General features: G+C 37.9%; 1 protein-coding gene across 1 annotated transcript in view; it reads left to right on the top strand.

Annotated features, from left to right (window-relative positions):
- Window positions 1-15297, top strand: part of LOC128110644 (B-cell receptor-associated protein 29) — a 48052-nt gene continuing 32755 nt past the window's right edge. The window contains exons 1-6 of the mRNA XM_052738286.1: window positions 1-111; window positions 320-427; window positions 2097-2197; window positions 4973-5123; window positions 6970-7105; window positions 13867-13975. Coding sequence (XP_052594246.1) covers window positions 336-427; window positions 2097-2197; window positions 4973-5123; window positions 6970-7105; window positions 13867-13975 — 589 coding nt within the window. The 5' untranslated portion in view covers window positions 1-111; window positions 320-335. The remainder of the gene's footprint in view (window positions 112-319; window positions 428-2096; window positions 2198-4972; window positions 5124-6969; window positions 7106-13866; window positions 13976-15297) is intronic.

Raw genomic sequence — 15297 nt, 5'->3', positions numbered from 1 at the left:
CGCGTCCTGCACGCCGCGTACCAGGAAACGCGGTCGCGTCAGTGTGACCTCAGCCGGGCCGGGCGCGCTGCGGGCGGCGTGTGACGTGCGCGCGCGGGCGATCGGCGGCCGGTAAGCCGGACGGGGCGGGGGCCTCCCGGTGGAGCGCGGCCGTCGGCTGGGCCGCGGCGTCAGGCTGCCCGGGCGCTGGGGCCGGGGACCGCCGGGAACGCCCCTGCGCGGCCGCGTCACGCGGGGCTGGGCGAACTCCCAGCAGGCCCCGCGCCTCGTGGGGCCGTTCACCCGGGCTTGTGTGAAAGTGAGCTCTCTCTCTGTTTAGGTGTGAAGAAAAAACCATGACAATCCAATGGGCGGCGGTTGCCAGCTTTCTCTATGCTGAAATAGGACTCATTTTAATCTTCTGTCTGCCCTTTATTCCTCCTCAGAGGTAGGAAACCTTCAAATCTTTAGCAGTACCTAATTGATTGGCTTCTTCAGGCTACTGCGAGTGACGCTTTTCGTAGGGTTAGAAAGTTTGGAGAATGCCTGCAGGGTGGTTCAGTGGGCAAAGGGCGCTTGCAGCCAAGTAAGAGAATTTCAGTTCGATATCCGGAAACCACATGGTGGAAAGGGAACCGACTCTACAAAGTTGTCTTCTGACCTCCACACATCCACCCTGAGATACACCGAAACACATGTGGGGGGCTGGGGGAGGTGAAATAAAGAAAAAGAAAAGTTTGAGAGCCAGTTATATAAAATATAATATTATATATATAAACTAATTTACATGTGTAAAAGTTTACCAGTATATATACTTAAGGGATTTTTCCCTCACTTTACATATATGTCATATCTCAGTTTTTTTGCATTCCCTTTTGGTTAAAGAAATTGTTTTACTGAGAGTAGATGATAAACGCATACCATATAAAAATAGACCTGCAGAAGCCAAATACAGTAGTAATTGCTTGTAATTGCCGCACTTTGCAGGCTGAAGCAGTGGGTGGCAATTTCCATGCCACCATGGGCTACATAGTGAGACTGTCTCAAATAAGTAGAGAATTAGATGTTGCTAATGGTTAGATCAAAGACACCATTTCTTTTTTTTGTTTTTTGGGGTTTTTTGTTGTTGTTGTTGTTGTTGTTGTTGTTGTTGTTTGTTTTTCGAGACAGGGTTTCTCTGTGTAGCTTTGCGCCTTTCCTGGAACTCACTCTGTAGCCCAGGCTGGCCTCGAACTCACAGAGGTCCGCCTGGCGCTGCCTCCCAAGTGCTGGGATTAAAGGTGTGCGCCACCACTGCCCGGCCAAAGACACCATTTCTAAGACATTGCTCTAACTAGGGAAAAAGAAATAGCTTCCATTAAAAATATGACATTTTAGTTTAAGAATTTCTTTTTGGGCTATTGAAATAGTTCAGTTGGTAAAGTGCTTGGCATAAAAGCGTGAGCATCTCAGCCTGATCCTGGAGCCTGTGCGAAAGCCAGGGATGTTTGTGTAGGTTTATAAGCCCAGTGCCAGAGGCAAAAGTAGGCAGATTCTGTAACCAGCCTCTCCTAACCAGGGAATCCCAGGGAGAGACTATCTAAAGGAAGCTAGGAACATATCAGATTGACCTACTCTACAGGCATGACTCGTGCACACAAACCCATGCCCACATTTCTTTTTGAGGTTTTGCTCATGTATGTTTACTTTAAAAGTTATTTTTTCCAGGTGGTGGTGGAGCACACCTTTAATACCAGCACTTGGGAGACAGAGGCAGGTGGATCTCAGTGAGTTCGAGGCCAGCCTGGTCTACAAAGCAAGTTCCAGGACAGCCAAGAATGTTACACAGAGAAATTGTGTCTCAAAAAAAAAAAAAAAAAAAGGTTGTTTTCATTTTAGAATATACAAACCATCAGACAAAAGATAATCAAATGTCTTTAATTAAAAATAATTATGTCTATTTCATGTCATGTCAGAGGATTAATAACTTTTACCATTAAATTTCTCTAATTTTTGCCACACTAGCAAAATATTATTTCAGTATTTACGAAACAGTTCAAAACCTGCAGTTGGTTTGTTTGTTTCTGTTGTTATTTTTTGTTTGTTTGTTTAACTAATCTAATTGTATTGCTTTACAGATGGCAGAGGATTTTTTCATTTAGTGTCTGGGGTAAAATTGCAAGTTTTTGGAACAAAGCTTTCCTTACTATTATAATCCTATTAATCGTTCTGTTTTTAGGTAAGTATAGATCCCTCCTTTGAATCCAGTTCAGTAAATTGTTTGGGTTTTGATTGTTTAAGTTGATGATATTGATATATTGAAAGACAAATCATTTTATATATTGACATTAAGGTAATTTTGGCTATTTTGATACATATTTGGTACTATTTTATATGCACAAATTCCAGGTGCAGGGATTCTTAACCTCTTTTAGTTTAGTTACTCTAAAGTTTAAATGGAATGAGCGGCCTTCTTTCCAGCTGCCAGGTAGTTGCCAGTTGCAGTCTTTGTTGTAGGGACTGTCCTGGGCACCCAGGGACTTGGCCTGTATGCAACAAAGGGACGGGATTCCAGGATCCTTAGGAAAGTATGAGTCTTCACTGAATCCTGACTGAAAAACAGCTTTGGAGGCTGCTGCAAATTTTTCTTAATACTAAGTGGTTATTAGGTAATGTTGGGATTTCGCTCTCCTGATGGCAGTGCATCTTAAAGTCTGTGGCTCAGAGGCCTGTTGTAAGGATGGTTTTACTGAAGCATCACCATTCTTGCTTCTGCATATGGTCTCTGCCTCCTTCCGCAGACATCTCCAGAGTATAGTATTGCAGCTGATAAGCCCTAAAAACATCCATTGCCTTTCCCTTTGTCTAAAACATCTATCCCTTTGTTAAAAAAAAAAAAAGTTATTAACAGTTTTTATGTAGGAATATGTCCTTAATCTGAGAAGATGCATACTGAAATATTTAGGGGAAAGCATCAAGGAGACTGTAGATTGAAAAACATAGAGCAAATGTGACAAATTTCACAGTGTAAATCCATATGGTGGGATTAAAGATGTGTACTGGACAGATTGGACATCCCTAGCCAAAAACTCTAAATCTAAAAATTTGAATTCAAAGAATCCGAAACATTTTAGCACCAGCAGGCTAGCATAGGTGGAAAATTCCACCCCTCACTCTGTGTGATAGATTACAGGCCAAACCCAAGAAAAGTAAAAGACATTATCTGAAATTAACTCCAGGTTCACATCTATAAACTATGTATAAAATGTAATGAGTTTCATGATTATATTTGGAAGAGTCACTCTTTGCCACTTTAGCTTTTAATATACATTGCAAAATACATTTTCCTTAGGAACCGCCTCACACCTCTCCTTATGGATTAAGTGGGTTCATTGGCAGCAACTTGGAATCTTTACCACTGTGTTTGACATTTTATGCAAAAATGTTTTATGTTCCAGACACCAACCTTTGAAATAAAGTTGATCTTCTTTATAAAATTGAGAACATCTATTGTGAAGGGGTATAAAATTGTTAAAAACAAGAAAGGAAGCCAGGCATGATGGTACACACCTTTAATCCCAGCACTGAGGAGCTAGAAGTTGAGGCTGATAGATAGATAGATCTCTGAGTTCCAGGACACCCAGCACCACATGAGACCCTGTCTCAAAACAACATCAAATCAAGAAGGGAATTGTATCGAGTTTTAATGAATTTGTAGCACATTCCTATAATATTGGGTCTAGTTAAGGCAGACAGATAAGACTTATCCCAACATGTTGGTGTCTTCATCTCAAATGGGCTATCACCTACTTCACTAAAGTGATGTAAATAGTACATAACCCAGTAGATTACTCCATCTTAATTCATTTCTTACTTTGGAACTTGTTTCCTTTTTCTTGTTGTCATGTAGCTATTATGTAGTATTTATATTTCTGCAGCCAAAACTTGAATATTTATCATATGTGTGTAGGTTAGGGTAATAAATAACAGACATCAAAGTAGCAAAACCAAGAACATATGTCTTTCAACAAAAGTACATTCCAGAAATTAGAAAAATGTAAAACTTATCCTCCAAAAGACTCTTCATACATATGATTTATAGAAAATTAGGCTCTATCACATTTTTCCCTTATTGTTGGTCCTACTCCATTTTCAACATACTCTAGAATTGAAAACAAACCAGAATAAATGAACTAAATAGTATATTAGATAACATGTTGCAGAGAAAAGAATAATTTCAAGCAGCAAATATATTTTATGAACACAAAAGATTGTAATGAAATCTGAAACTTCATTCACGAGCAATTTAAAAAATACTTTTGTGTTAGCAATTTAAAAAATACTTTGTGTATGATGCCACACAGAGCAAATGAGCAAGTATGCTTAATGGAACTTAATTAGAAATAAAGTTTTTCAGTAAAAGAAATGCCATACAAATGTAAGGTAATAAAATGAGCAAATGAGCCTCTTGGTTTTTTTTTAATTTATTGTGGAATGCTTTGTTGGGTTTTTATTTTGGAGTGATAGAAATGTGGCACTCTTTAGAGATCATGGCTATGAACTATTGTGAAGTAAATGCAACTTAGTCTGCATCCTATTTAACCAATCTATACAAGTAGAAATTTCAATGCAATGAAATAGTTCTGGTCTCAATTATTTATTTAAAGTAATAGTGAATATAACAGGATGCTGGGATTATATCTGTTGCTGACAGCAGGTTGAATTTTAGTTTCACATTAACGTTTCACATTTCACATTAGATCAAGATTTGGCAGTGAGATAATAAGTAAGCCGTAGAGGAATGATTTTAAAATACTGTAGTAGTGATCCATAAATTACCACTACTATCCATCTTTGTGCACAGTACCCTCTCAGGTACTAAAAAGGGACATACAGAAAGAAAGCCGTATCTAAAATCCATTATTATAAAGGTTGGTAAGTTATTCTACAACTACTTGTTGTTTAAAATATTTTTACTTGAAAATCAAAAGTAATGTTCTCTCTCCTGTAACAGATGCTGTGAGAGAAGTAAGGAAGTACTCCTCCACTCAAGCCACTGAGAAGAACTCAGGCGGCAGGCCTGGTGCCTATGAGCACACACAGATGAAGCTCTTTAGGTCCCAAAGAAATCTTTACATTTCTGGATTCTCTTTATTTTTTTGGCTGTAAGTAAAAATCTGTACAAGCACAGCTTTAACACTCATAGAATTCTCTTTCTGCTTTTTTTTCCCCACTTACACCTTAGTTTTTTGTTGACATCTTCATAAAAGAATACAGATGATATACTCAAATAACAAATAATTGTTGCACTGAAGAAAGCTGGGAATAGAAGACATGGCCTTCCCCAGGGAAGAGCACAACAATTGGTTATCCAGTGCCAAACGTTCAGCCCTGAAAACATACATACAGGTAGCATTATACGGACTGAACAGGTTATATTTAGGAATATATATGTATATACACACAATAACAATTAGAAAAAAGAAAAAAAGAGAAACCATCAATTTGAAGAAGAATAAGTAGAGGTATATGGAAGGATTTGGAGAGAGGAAAGGGAAAGGGGAAATGTTATAAATAAAAAGGGACAAAAGTTACAACTCATAGATCTGCTGGTTGCAAAGGGCCTTGAATGATTTGGTTGCCGACTTTCTGGAACCTTCTCATACTGTTCTGCAATACACAGAGTACATTCCATTCCCACTCTTCTTCACTATTCGTTCTTTTAAAAAAGTTACCGAGTTTATCAGGTATCTGTGTCCTTCCTACTTTGAGTCATCATACAAGCTGTTCTCCTAGACTACTCTTCCCTCCCTGCATCTTTTTTTGTTTGTTTTTCTGGTGGCTGAAGAACTGCTTTTATTAGGAGGTGAGGAAACACATAAATATAGCAGGCACACAGAGATAAAGATCCTCCACACAGCAGGGGGTGGGGCTTGGGAAGCTGAAGCCCTGTTCGTTTCTTTTTGAGACAGAGTCTCACTGTGTAACCGTGACTGGCCTGGAGCTTGCTATGGAAAGCAGACTGACCTTGAACTCACAGATCTGCCCACCTCTGCCTATCAAGTGCCGGAATTAAAGGCTAACCTGACCATACACGGCCTTCTCTTCTTTCTTTAACTTTTACTTATCCTTTAGCCGCTTTCTCCAAGAAGCCCTGTCACCGGCATTTCCTCCAAAGTAGATTGGTCTGTTAAAGTTCTTAGACCGTGTCTAGACTTCATCTTCTGGTGCCTTTCACAATTATAATTAAATATTGTTTATATCTCCAACTAGAGGCCCAGGGTAGTGCTACACCTTTAATCCCAGCATTCAGGTGGCAGAGGCAGGCAGATTTCTTGGAGTTCCTGGCCAGCCTGGTCTATAGAGCAAGGTCCAGGACAGCTAGAGCTGTTATATAGAGAAACCCTGTCTCGAAAAAAAAATTATATAAAATATCTCCAGTTAGAACTTAAACTTAAAGGTAAGGACTAAGTTCATTTTCAGCTGTGGCCCCAGTGCCTTAGTAAATAGCTGCTGAAAAAGATAACTGAAGAGATTAATTATAATATCTAGCAATGGGGGTTACCTATAAACATGACAATGTTCATTTTTTAGACTTAGCCACCCTTACAAAATGATCTTTAAACTGTAAATTTCAAACTAGACCAAAAGAGAGCGGGGAGAGATTGATTTTTTTCTGCTAGTCTTACAGTACCATCTAAAATTCCATCTTACTCCTTTAGGCTAAAGGCCTGTAGAGGAAAAACGAATACCACTGTGTGTGTGAGGCCCTCAGGTGCTGCCACATCTGTGTGTTGCGATGCTTGTCGTCCAGCAGAGGATGCGAAAGAGTGTTTGAACTGCCAGGCTTGGATGGTAAAGAGGAAATGTTCTGTTTAAACATCCTCTCCACCACCGTTTCTCTAGACATAGCAGGAGTCATTTGACAATGGCTATTTGTGTTAAAGTCAGAGTTCCCGATGAGTAATCTAGTTATGCATTATTCTGAACTTCATCTGTTTTTTTCCTCAGAGTGTTGAGACGTCTGGTCACGCTTATTACTCAGCTGGCAAAAGAAATATCAAACAAAGGAGTGCTTAAAACTCAAGCGGAAAATACTAATAAGGCTGCCAAGAAATTCATGGAAGAGAATGAAAAACTAAAATTGGTATTTAATTTTCTTATAGAAAATTGTTTAAATGCTGTTGATGTTCACAAGAAGTAATGTACTATTTTTTAGCATCAAAAGTAGCATTTTCATAATTTATCAGCAGAAAGTGGCACAAACCATAGCATTGTTCTGTGATTGCATTTATTTATTTATTTATTTACTTACTTAGTTAGAATTTCTGAGAAACACTTTGTAGATGAGACTGGCCTTGAACTGGGAGATCTGCCTGTCTCTGTCCCCTAAGCGCTGGGATTAAAGGCGTGCACCACCGCTGCCCAGCTGATTACTATTCTTTAGGGTTGCTTGCTCCCACACATTCCCTCAATATATACTGATACCAGTGGTTCCATTTCTGTGATTCCAGGAGGAAACATTATTGGAACACACATTTTTTAATAGTTTTTTTGGTAATTAAATTTTTTCTTTAACAAATTCATGCATGTATGTAGTGCATTCTATTTACTCTGATCCCCTGTCCCCTCTTATCCCTTTCTCCTCTCCCCTACAACCCCCCCCCACACACACACACACAAGTCCCCTTTCCATGTTCCTATCTTTTGTTTTGCTTTGTAGTGCCCTGGGTTTAACTAAAGCCTTGTGTGACCATGGCTTTAGCACTATCCATTGTAGCTGGGTGGGCTCCCCAGTGCATACACAGCTAATGACTCCCTCTCTTCCAGAATCTCTCAGTAGTCAGTAGTTCAGCAGGGATGGTAGGGCCCCATGACTATCCATGACTATCTGTTGACAAGGGCCCAATGAAAGTGACTACAGCTGCTGTGAGTTTAAGATTACAGTGGCTGTGTCATACCCAGAATATGGCCATTCTTGGAATACAAATTTTAAGTCCTCTATTACCATTAATTTTACTTCATAACTTGAATTAAATCTTTATAGTTCTCTGTGTACATTTCTCTTTCAGTTAAAATATGATTTGTTGTATATGAAGTAGTGAGAGATTATTGAGACAACATTGATAATTTCTCATAATTTTTAAAGTCTTTTTACAAATCTTATGCTGCTTATATCTTCTGATATCCAGGGAATACATATGTCTGTCAAATATTGAGGTTTGCCCTATTGACAAAAAAATAGAAAAATGAAACACAAAATTAATTTGATTTTTAAAATCTGATGATCTCATAGATTCAGTGTTTCAGTTCATACAAATTCCTTGAGTTTTACTGAATCTAATTCTTAGAAAAAAGATTCACTGGGACTTTTAATAAATGAAACACATTTTCTTGAGGAAAGTATTTTTAGAATCATACATTAAGATTATTTCTCAAAGCTGGGTATGGTGGTACACACCTTTATTCCCAGCACTCAGGGAAACAGAGGCAGGCGGATCTCTGTGAGCTTGAGGCTAGCCTGGTCAACAGAGTGAGTTCCAAGACAGCCAGAACTACATAGAGAAACTCCCATCTTGAAAATAACAACAACGACAAAAAGATTCAAATATAGTCTTCACATTATACCAAGTTAATATCATGTTCAGCAGTAGAAAGAGAAAATTCTGAGCTCCGTCTTGAAGCTCAGCCTTTATTTAAAAAAAAAAAAAAAAAAAAAAGACCTGCCTGCAAGCACTACCTTCCATTGGTTGTAAGCTAGGAAGCTATCATATGGACAATAGGAAGAGTTCTGTGACCTTGTAAATTAGGCAAAACTCATTATCACCTACCCAAAACTTCTGTTTTGCTTTTTATGATATTTGCCTCACTTATATGGTAACAAAAAAAGGTAGGGAAAGACCTCTTTTCGTAGAAACATAATTTTAAAAATGCGTGTTTATGAATAAGTTATTAGCATCTTTTATGGAAACAGCATGTTACAAACAGTTTACTTTTTTTGTTTTGTTCTTGTTTTTAAAAAGTTTTTATCATGTATGCATGATGTGTGGAGAGGCTATGCATGCCACAGTACAGCTCTTGGGAATTGGTTCTCCCTGTCTGTCTTCACGTGAGTTACAGGGGTTGAACTCAGGTCACCAGACTCACACAGCCAAATGCTTTTACCCACTGAGCCATTTCACCAGCCTTTGCTCTGTTTTGAAAAAGCATTGATCCATTGATGTCTTCTTTACTTCCTCTTACAGTAATATTCTCTAGAAATCAAGATGTAGGTATGATCTGTATTAAAAAGCTAGTAGTAAGTACTTTCTGCTTTTTTGCAGGGGAGATGTTTGTTTCAGCAGGACAATCAATTTCATTTTGTACTTAATGTTTGCTTGATTGTCTACCTTTTGATCTCATTTCACAATGGTAAAATCAAACCTTGTATATGTTGATTAAATTCAAAAGCCCAGCTTTGTATCTGTGGGAAGACTTTCATCTATCTTTATTGCTTTGAAATTGTGCACATCATCTTAGAGTAGTTATAACTATTGTTGGGGCACACACACACACCCTTTTAATTGTTGTCCTCTTAATCTTGAACTATAAGCAGACAGTATTTTTACAGAGTTTTTGATAACATAACTCTTCACATATGCAGCATAACCAATGGAATTAATTTAGTCTTGTCCGTCAAAGCATCACTTCCTCAAGAGAACTTTGGAACTCTTCTTTTGGAATTATTTTCAAAGCCATTCACTCATGGTAGGAAATTTATTACTTGCTTGCTGGTTCCTGGGCCTCCCTCAATTTCAGCCTTTTTTCTGGTTTCCTGCTTGCTATATAGCTCTGACCCAGTCAGTGGTCCTGGATCATCAGATATGCTATACCAAAACTAGTATGCAGTGAGAAGGAAATTTGTGAACTGGATAAATCCTGTCAATACTCAGAGTATAACTAATAGACTGATAAAGTGATCAATAAAAGCCATAGGTAAAAATATAAAAAATGCTTTTATGTGGGCTTTGAAATATTAGTGAAAGAATGATAAAATTGCTAAAAATATTTCTTTATTCTGTATACGAAGAATATTATCTAGCAGAAAACACACAATCCTGAGATTCAGAGACTTTCAACTGGGTGCTAATGTCAGCACTACAGTAACTGGCAGTGTGACCTAGGGCAACTCTCCTCATAGTTTCTGAATTTCAAGGTTCTGTGGCTTTAAATAATAGTTAATGCTATGCCAAATATTACTTCAGGTGCTTCACAGTAAGATATTAACTCTTTTAATTCTTGAACAATCCCATGAGGTTTGTATTGTCTGCATTTTATAGCTGAGAAAACAGGGAGAGGATGGGTAATTGTAAAAATAAATGATACAGTTACAGGAAGTTTGAGGCCATGCAGCCTTTCTGTAGTACCCACATTTACAACCACATATTTTGTCCCCTCAACTACTATAATGTTCTATAAAAATGATGCCTCTTTGGTGCCCAAGGTCCGTTTCTCTTCTGATAATTCAGTTGAAGTTAACTTTTGTTTGTGTTTCAAGGCAGATTCTCTTTAAGTAGCCAAAGCTGGTCTTGAAATCACAATATTCAGGGTAGAGAGATGACTCAGAGGTTAAGAGCACTTGCTGCTCGATCTTCCACAGGACCCTGGATTCAGTTCCCAGCACCTACACGGTGGCTTACAGCCATCTGTAACTGTAGTTCCAGGGGATCTGATGACCACTACTGGCCTCCATGGGCACCATGCACACATGGTACACAGATATACATAAAAATAAATACAACTTTAAAAAGAAAAAGAAATCAAAATCCTCCTGCCTCAGCTTGTCACCCAAATACTGGTAATTCAGATGTGTGCTTCCATGCCTTGCTATCAGTTAATTTTAACTGAACTGCTTTAAAATGGCAGCATGGAGCTCTCTACTTCTCACTGACCTTTACTCCCACCAGCTTCCAGGGTGGATAAGAGTGGGTGGGCTAGTGAAGACATGTGTTCCTCCTGTAGCTGGGAGCTGTCAAGTTGCAGACTCCAGAGCTCTTGGTCTTTCTCCAACATGAAATTAGGGATAATAAATTGGAGCAGTTTTACAGGTGCAGTAATGAAAGCTTATTTACAAGACTGCCACAAATCCAGCTTTTCCAAGTCGGTGGCATAAATAATTCAAGCAGTCACTGTAAACATTCCTGCAGCTCAGTGTGGTTCCTTTCCAATTTTGGTAATCACCCCAGTGCAGTAATCCTCTACAGTGAGCTTTTTAAGTTTTTAAATCTGCTCTGACTTTACAAATGTAGCTCTTCTTTTCTAGGCTAAAATTGTTTTGAACTTGAAGTAAGCAACAAATTGAAAGAGGCTTAAAGAAGTTCTCATCCTGCTTTTTCAGACAAGTTTTTTGATTCTAAAAGGTCTGATGCTCTCCCCGTTTCAGAGTATGCTCCGAGCCTCTGCTCTCTTAAAAGCTATTTAAGAGATAGTATGTTCACTGGAGCTTTAATCCCTCCTCGGAGCTGCCTACTCCTGTCCTACTCCAACATGGTGGTGCCATGTTTGTGCTTATTCCAGCTTTATGCTCCTGCTTTTCCTTTCTACCAAGTGAAAGTTACCAAAGAAAGAGTATAGGCCATGGTTCTCTTACAGTGTCTTTCATGCTAAAATGTTTGCATCCACTCACTAGATTTTCTGAGTTTTGTCTGTTAAATGTATCCCTTTGGTGTAGAAATTCTTAAATTATCATGTTTTCCTAACCATGGAAGCCACCAGAATTAAGCTGCTGCCACTATGTTTAGTCTACTGGCCCATGCGTATGAATGCATAAATTTATTTTCTATTTATCTTGTGTGTGTTGAGGAGAGGGATACTAGTCCATGTCCATGTGTGTGCATATGAGCATAGAGGTCAGAGGTCAACCTCAGGTGTCATTCTTCAGGTACTGTTCACTTTGTTTTTTGAGACAAGATCTCTGGTTGGCCCGTAAGCTCCTGGAGTCAGCTAGGCTGATTGGCCAAGAAGCCTCAGGATTTCTCCTGTCTCTGTCTCCCCAGTGTTCGGATTGTAGTAGGCAGGCTTCGCCATGCCTACCTGGTTTCTTTTTGTGGATTCTGGGGATCAGAGTCAGTGTGATAACTACTTTATTGACTGAGCTATTTCATTTTCTTTTATTTTGTATATATGTATGTATGTATTTATTTACTTTTTGTTTTTCAATACAGGGTTTCTCTGTGTAGCTTTGGTTCCTGTCTTGGATCTCACTCTGTAGACCAGGCTGGCCTCGAACTCACAGAGATCCGCCTGGCTCTGCCTCCTAAGTGCTGAGATTAAAGGTGTGCACCACCACCGCCCGGCTCATTTTTATTTTTAAAATAGTTTTAAAATATAATTTATCTTTCTTTGTAACTTAAATATTTTATGTTTCTTTTAATCTACTTCTAGTTTCTAGTAACAGTGATGATTTCTATGTAGGCATGCAAATTAGGAAATTTTTATTCTATAATGTTTATTGTCAGCTATTTACTGTTCAGATCTTTATTGTTTTACCTAGAAAAGACAAGCTACACACATATTTATATCCAGAGTTGATTTTGAAATATAAAGAGCAATTTAAATGATCAACTAAATTAAAGATTAATTTGATACTGCTTAATGAAAACCAGAATTTTCCTACCTTAGAGATCACCTTACCATTTTCCATTTACCCATCTTCATCCTGGCAACATTATACTCTTACATACTTCTATGTGTAAAAGAAGTCTTGAGTAGACAAGACAGTGCAATTATAGCATGACTTGTACAATTAATGTCAAACCTGGAACTGATTTTTTTTACATTAAATGTATATCACATCTTTAACTGAGGAAGGCAGTCACATTGAATTAATTTTGAAAGCATAATTATAATTATAGCCCAATCAGAAATTCTTACTTTAATTTCAGAAACGTCATCCATAATAATAACAAATCATTTTTTAAAATATTTTTAAATTACGTGTTTGTGTGTGTGTGTGTGTGTGTGTGTGTGTGTGTGTGTGTGTGTGTGTGTGTGGTTTTATGCATGTGAGGGTAGTTGCCCACAGAAGTCAGAAGCATTGGATTCCCCTGGAGCTAGATTTATCGGGGGTTGTTGTACCAGGATTTTTTTTTTTAGGGCCACCAACCAACTCCCAAGTCATGACAAGGAGTCTTATTATTAGTTATGAATGCTTGTCCGAGTTTAAGCTCATTTCTAGCTAGCTCTTTTAGCTTAAATTAACCTGTTCTTCTTTAGCTACCTTTTTGCCTCGTGGCTTTTTACTTTTCTTTCTGTATATATTACTTTCACTGCTTCTCATTGCCTGTCTGGCCCTAGGCGTCTCCCTCATTCTCTCTCTCCTTCTCCTCCTTCTCTAGTTCCTCTTCTCTCTTGAGCCTATATTTCTCCTCCTACTTATTCTCTCTGCCTGCCAGCCCCACCTATCCTCTCTCTGCCTAGCTATTGGCCAGTCATCTCTTTATTAGACCAATCAGGAGCTTTAGGCAGGCAAAGTGAAATAGATGCAACACATCTTTACATAATTAAACACACATCCTTACATCATTAAACAGATGCAGCATAAACAAATGTAACACACCTTTACACAGTTAAAGTAATATTCCACAGCAGGTTGTGAGCTGCCCAACGTGGATGTTGGGAACCAAACTCAGGTCGCCTGGAAAAGCAGTATGTCTTCTTAGCATCTGAGCTGTCTCTCTAGCTCCACAATATCAATTTTGTGTGTTTGCTTGCTATATCAGGTTTCTATTAGATTAGCAAAAGCACTTTATAAAAAAATTATTAAATACTTAAAAAGACATTAATAAAAACCAATAATTTTAATTTATTCAAAAAATATCCAACTGTTGCAATATAAGCTTATTTCTTCCTATAACTCTTTTATGATAGGTACTAAAAAACCATGGCAAAGATGAAGAAAACATTTTGGAAACTGAAAATAAAAAACTAGTAGAAGACCAGGAAAAATTGAAAACTGAATTGAAGAAGGCTTCAGATGGTGAGTTTGTGTGCATGTGAAAAGGGGAAAGACTAGCAGATATTGTATGCTGTCCCATGTTTTACCTTAAACAAAACTAATGGCTAATGCCCTCGGGCCAAGCACTAATAATGACCTATTTATAAATTTCTGTTCAAATATGAGATTAAAACATTGTGCCAAGAGAAACATGTTCTGTTATGCAGAAAAACAGGTAGGTGTTTTAGATCTGTGTTGTAAATACAAATGTCCTTACCTCAGCAAAAGAGCTGTGAGCTTGAAAGCTTTCTTGTAAGCATATTTTTATAAAATGAGTCACTTTTTTTGTCATCATGTATTTCTTCTTTTATAGAAATAATCACAAGGAGACAGCCTTGGTACAATAATACATATATTATCTTAAGCCCTAGTATTTCCAACACACAAAATTTAAATTTTTAAGAATTTTTTGAAACAGACTGAAAGTAAGCATCAATATGGGATATCAGCTGAGAAATTGAGGCTTTGTGCCAAAGTACGTTGCATTGTAAGTTCCGAGTGGAACATCCTAAATCTAAATCCATGAAGGCAACTGTTTCTGCACTTAAAAAGTTCGGATTGTTCTTAGTCATACTTGCTACATATATAGTAAAGTATATACCCCAAATCCACTGTCATTCTGAAAAACCCTTTGAGTGTGTGTAGCTTGACCCCTGGCAATGTATCTGCATGTGGAGACAGTTAATGCTTGATGTTGGCCAGACACAAGGAAACCTATTAAGTATTCATGGTTAAAATTGTTGGGTTAAGGTGATGATAAATACATAGGTCTTTTCCAATTTTAGATCTCTTCTAATACTTTAAGTGAAGGTAAAAAGGATTCAGTGGCCAAATTAAAGACCTACTTGAAATCATTGAGTTTAGGTTTAAGTTGCTCTCAGCATATTAGAAGTTCTCTGAAATATAACTTGCTATTTTAAATATCTATTTACATTATTTGGATAGGATTTATTTTATGAAAGTATGTTTGGATTTTAAATTGAAATTCCAAAAATAAACGCTAATTCTATAAATAAAAACTCAGATTAGGACATTTCATGTGATAAAAATTCTTTAGTCATTTTACTATTTCTTTTATTTATTTTTTTTATGTGTGTGGGTGTCTTGCCTGCATGTATGTCTGTGCACCAGGTATGTGTGCCTGGTGTCCTCAGAGGCCAGAACAGAGGGCATCAGATCCCCTGGAAATGGAGTTACAGACAATTGTGAGCTGCCATGTAGGTGCTGTGAACTAAACCCAAGTCCTCTGGAAAAGCAGCCAGTGCTCTTAAACACTGAGATATCTCATTAACCTCTACAGTTTC

Source organism: Peromyscus californicus, unplaced genomic scaffold (genome assembly GCF_007827085.1).
Source record: "Peromyscus californicus insignis strain IS unplaced genomic scaffold, ASM782708v3 Scaffold_15__1_contigs__length_86483966, whole genome shotgun sequence".
Taxonomy (NCBI): domain Eukaryota; kingdom Metazoa; phylum Chordata; class Mammalia; order Rodentia; family Cricetidae; genus Peromyscus; species Peromyscus californicus.
Note: the sequence above shows the minus strand (reverse complement) of the source record. Positions and strands in the feature narration are given on the sequence as shown.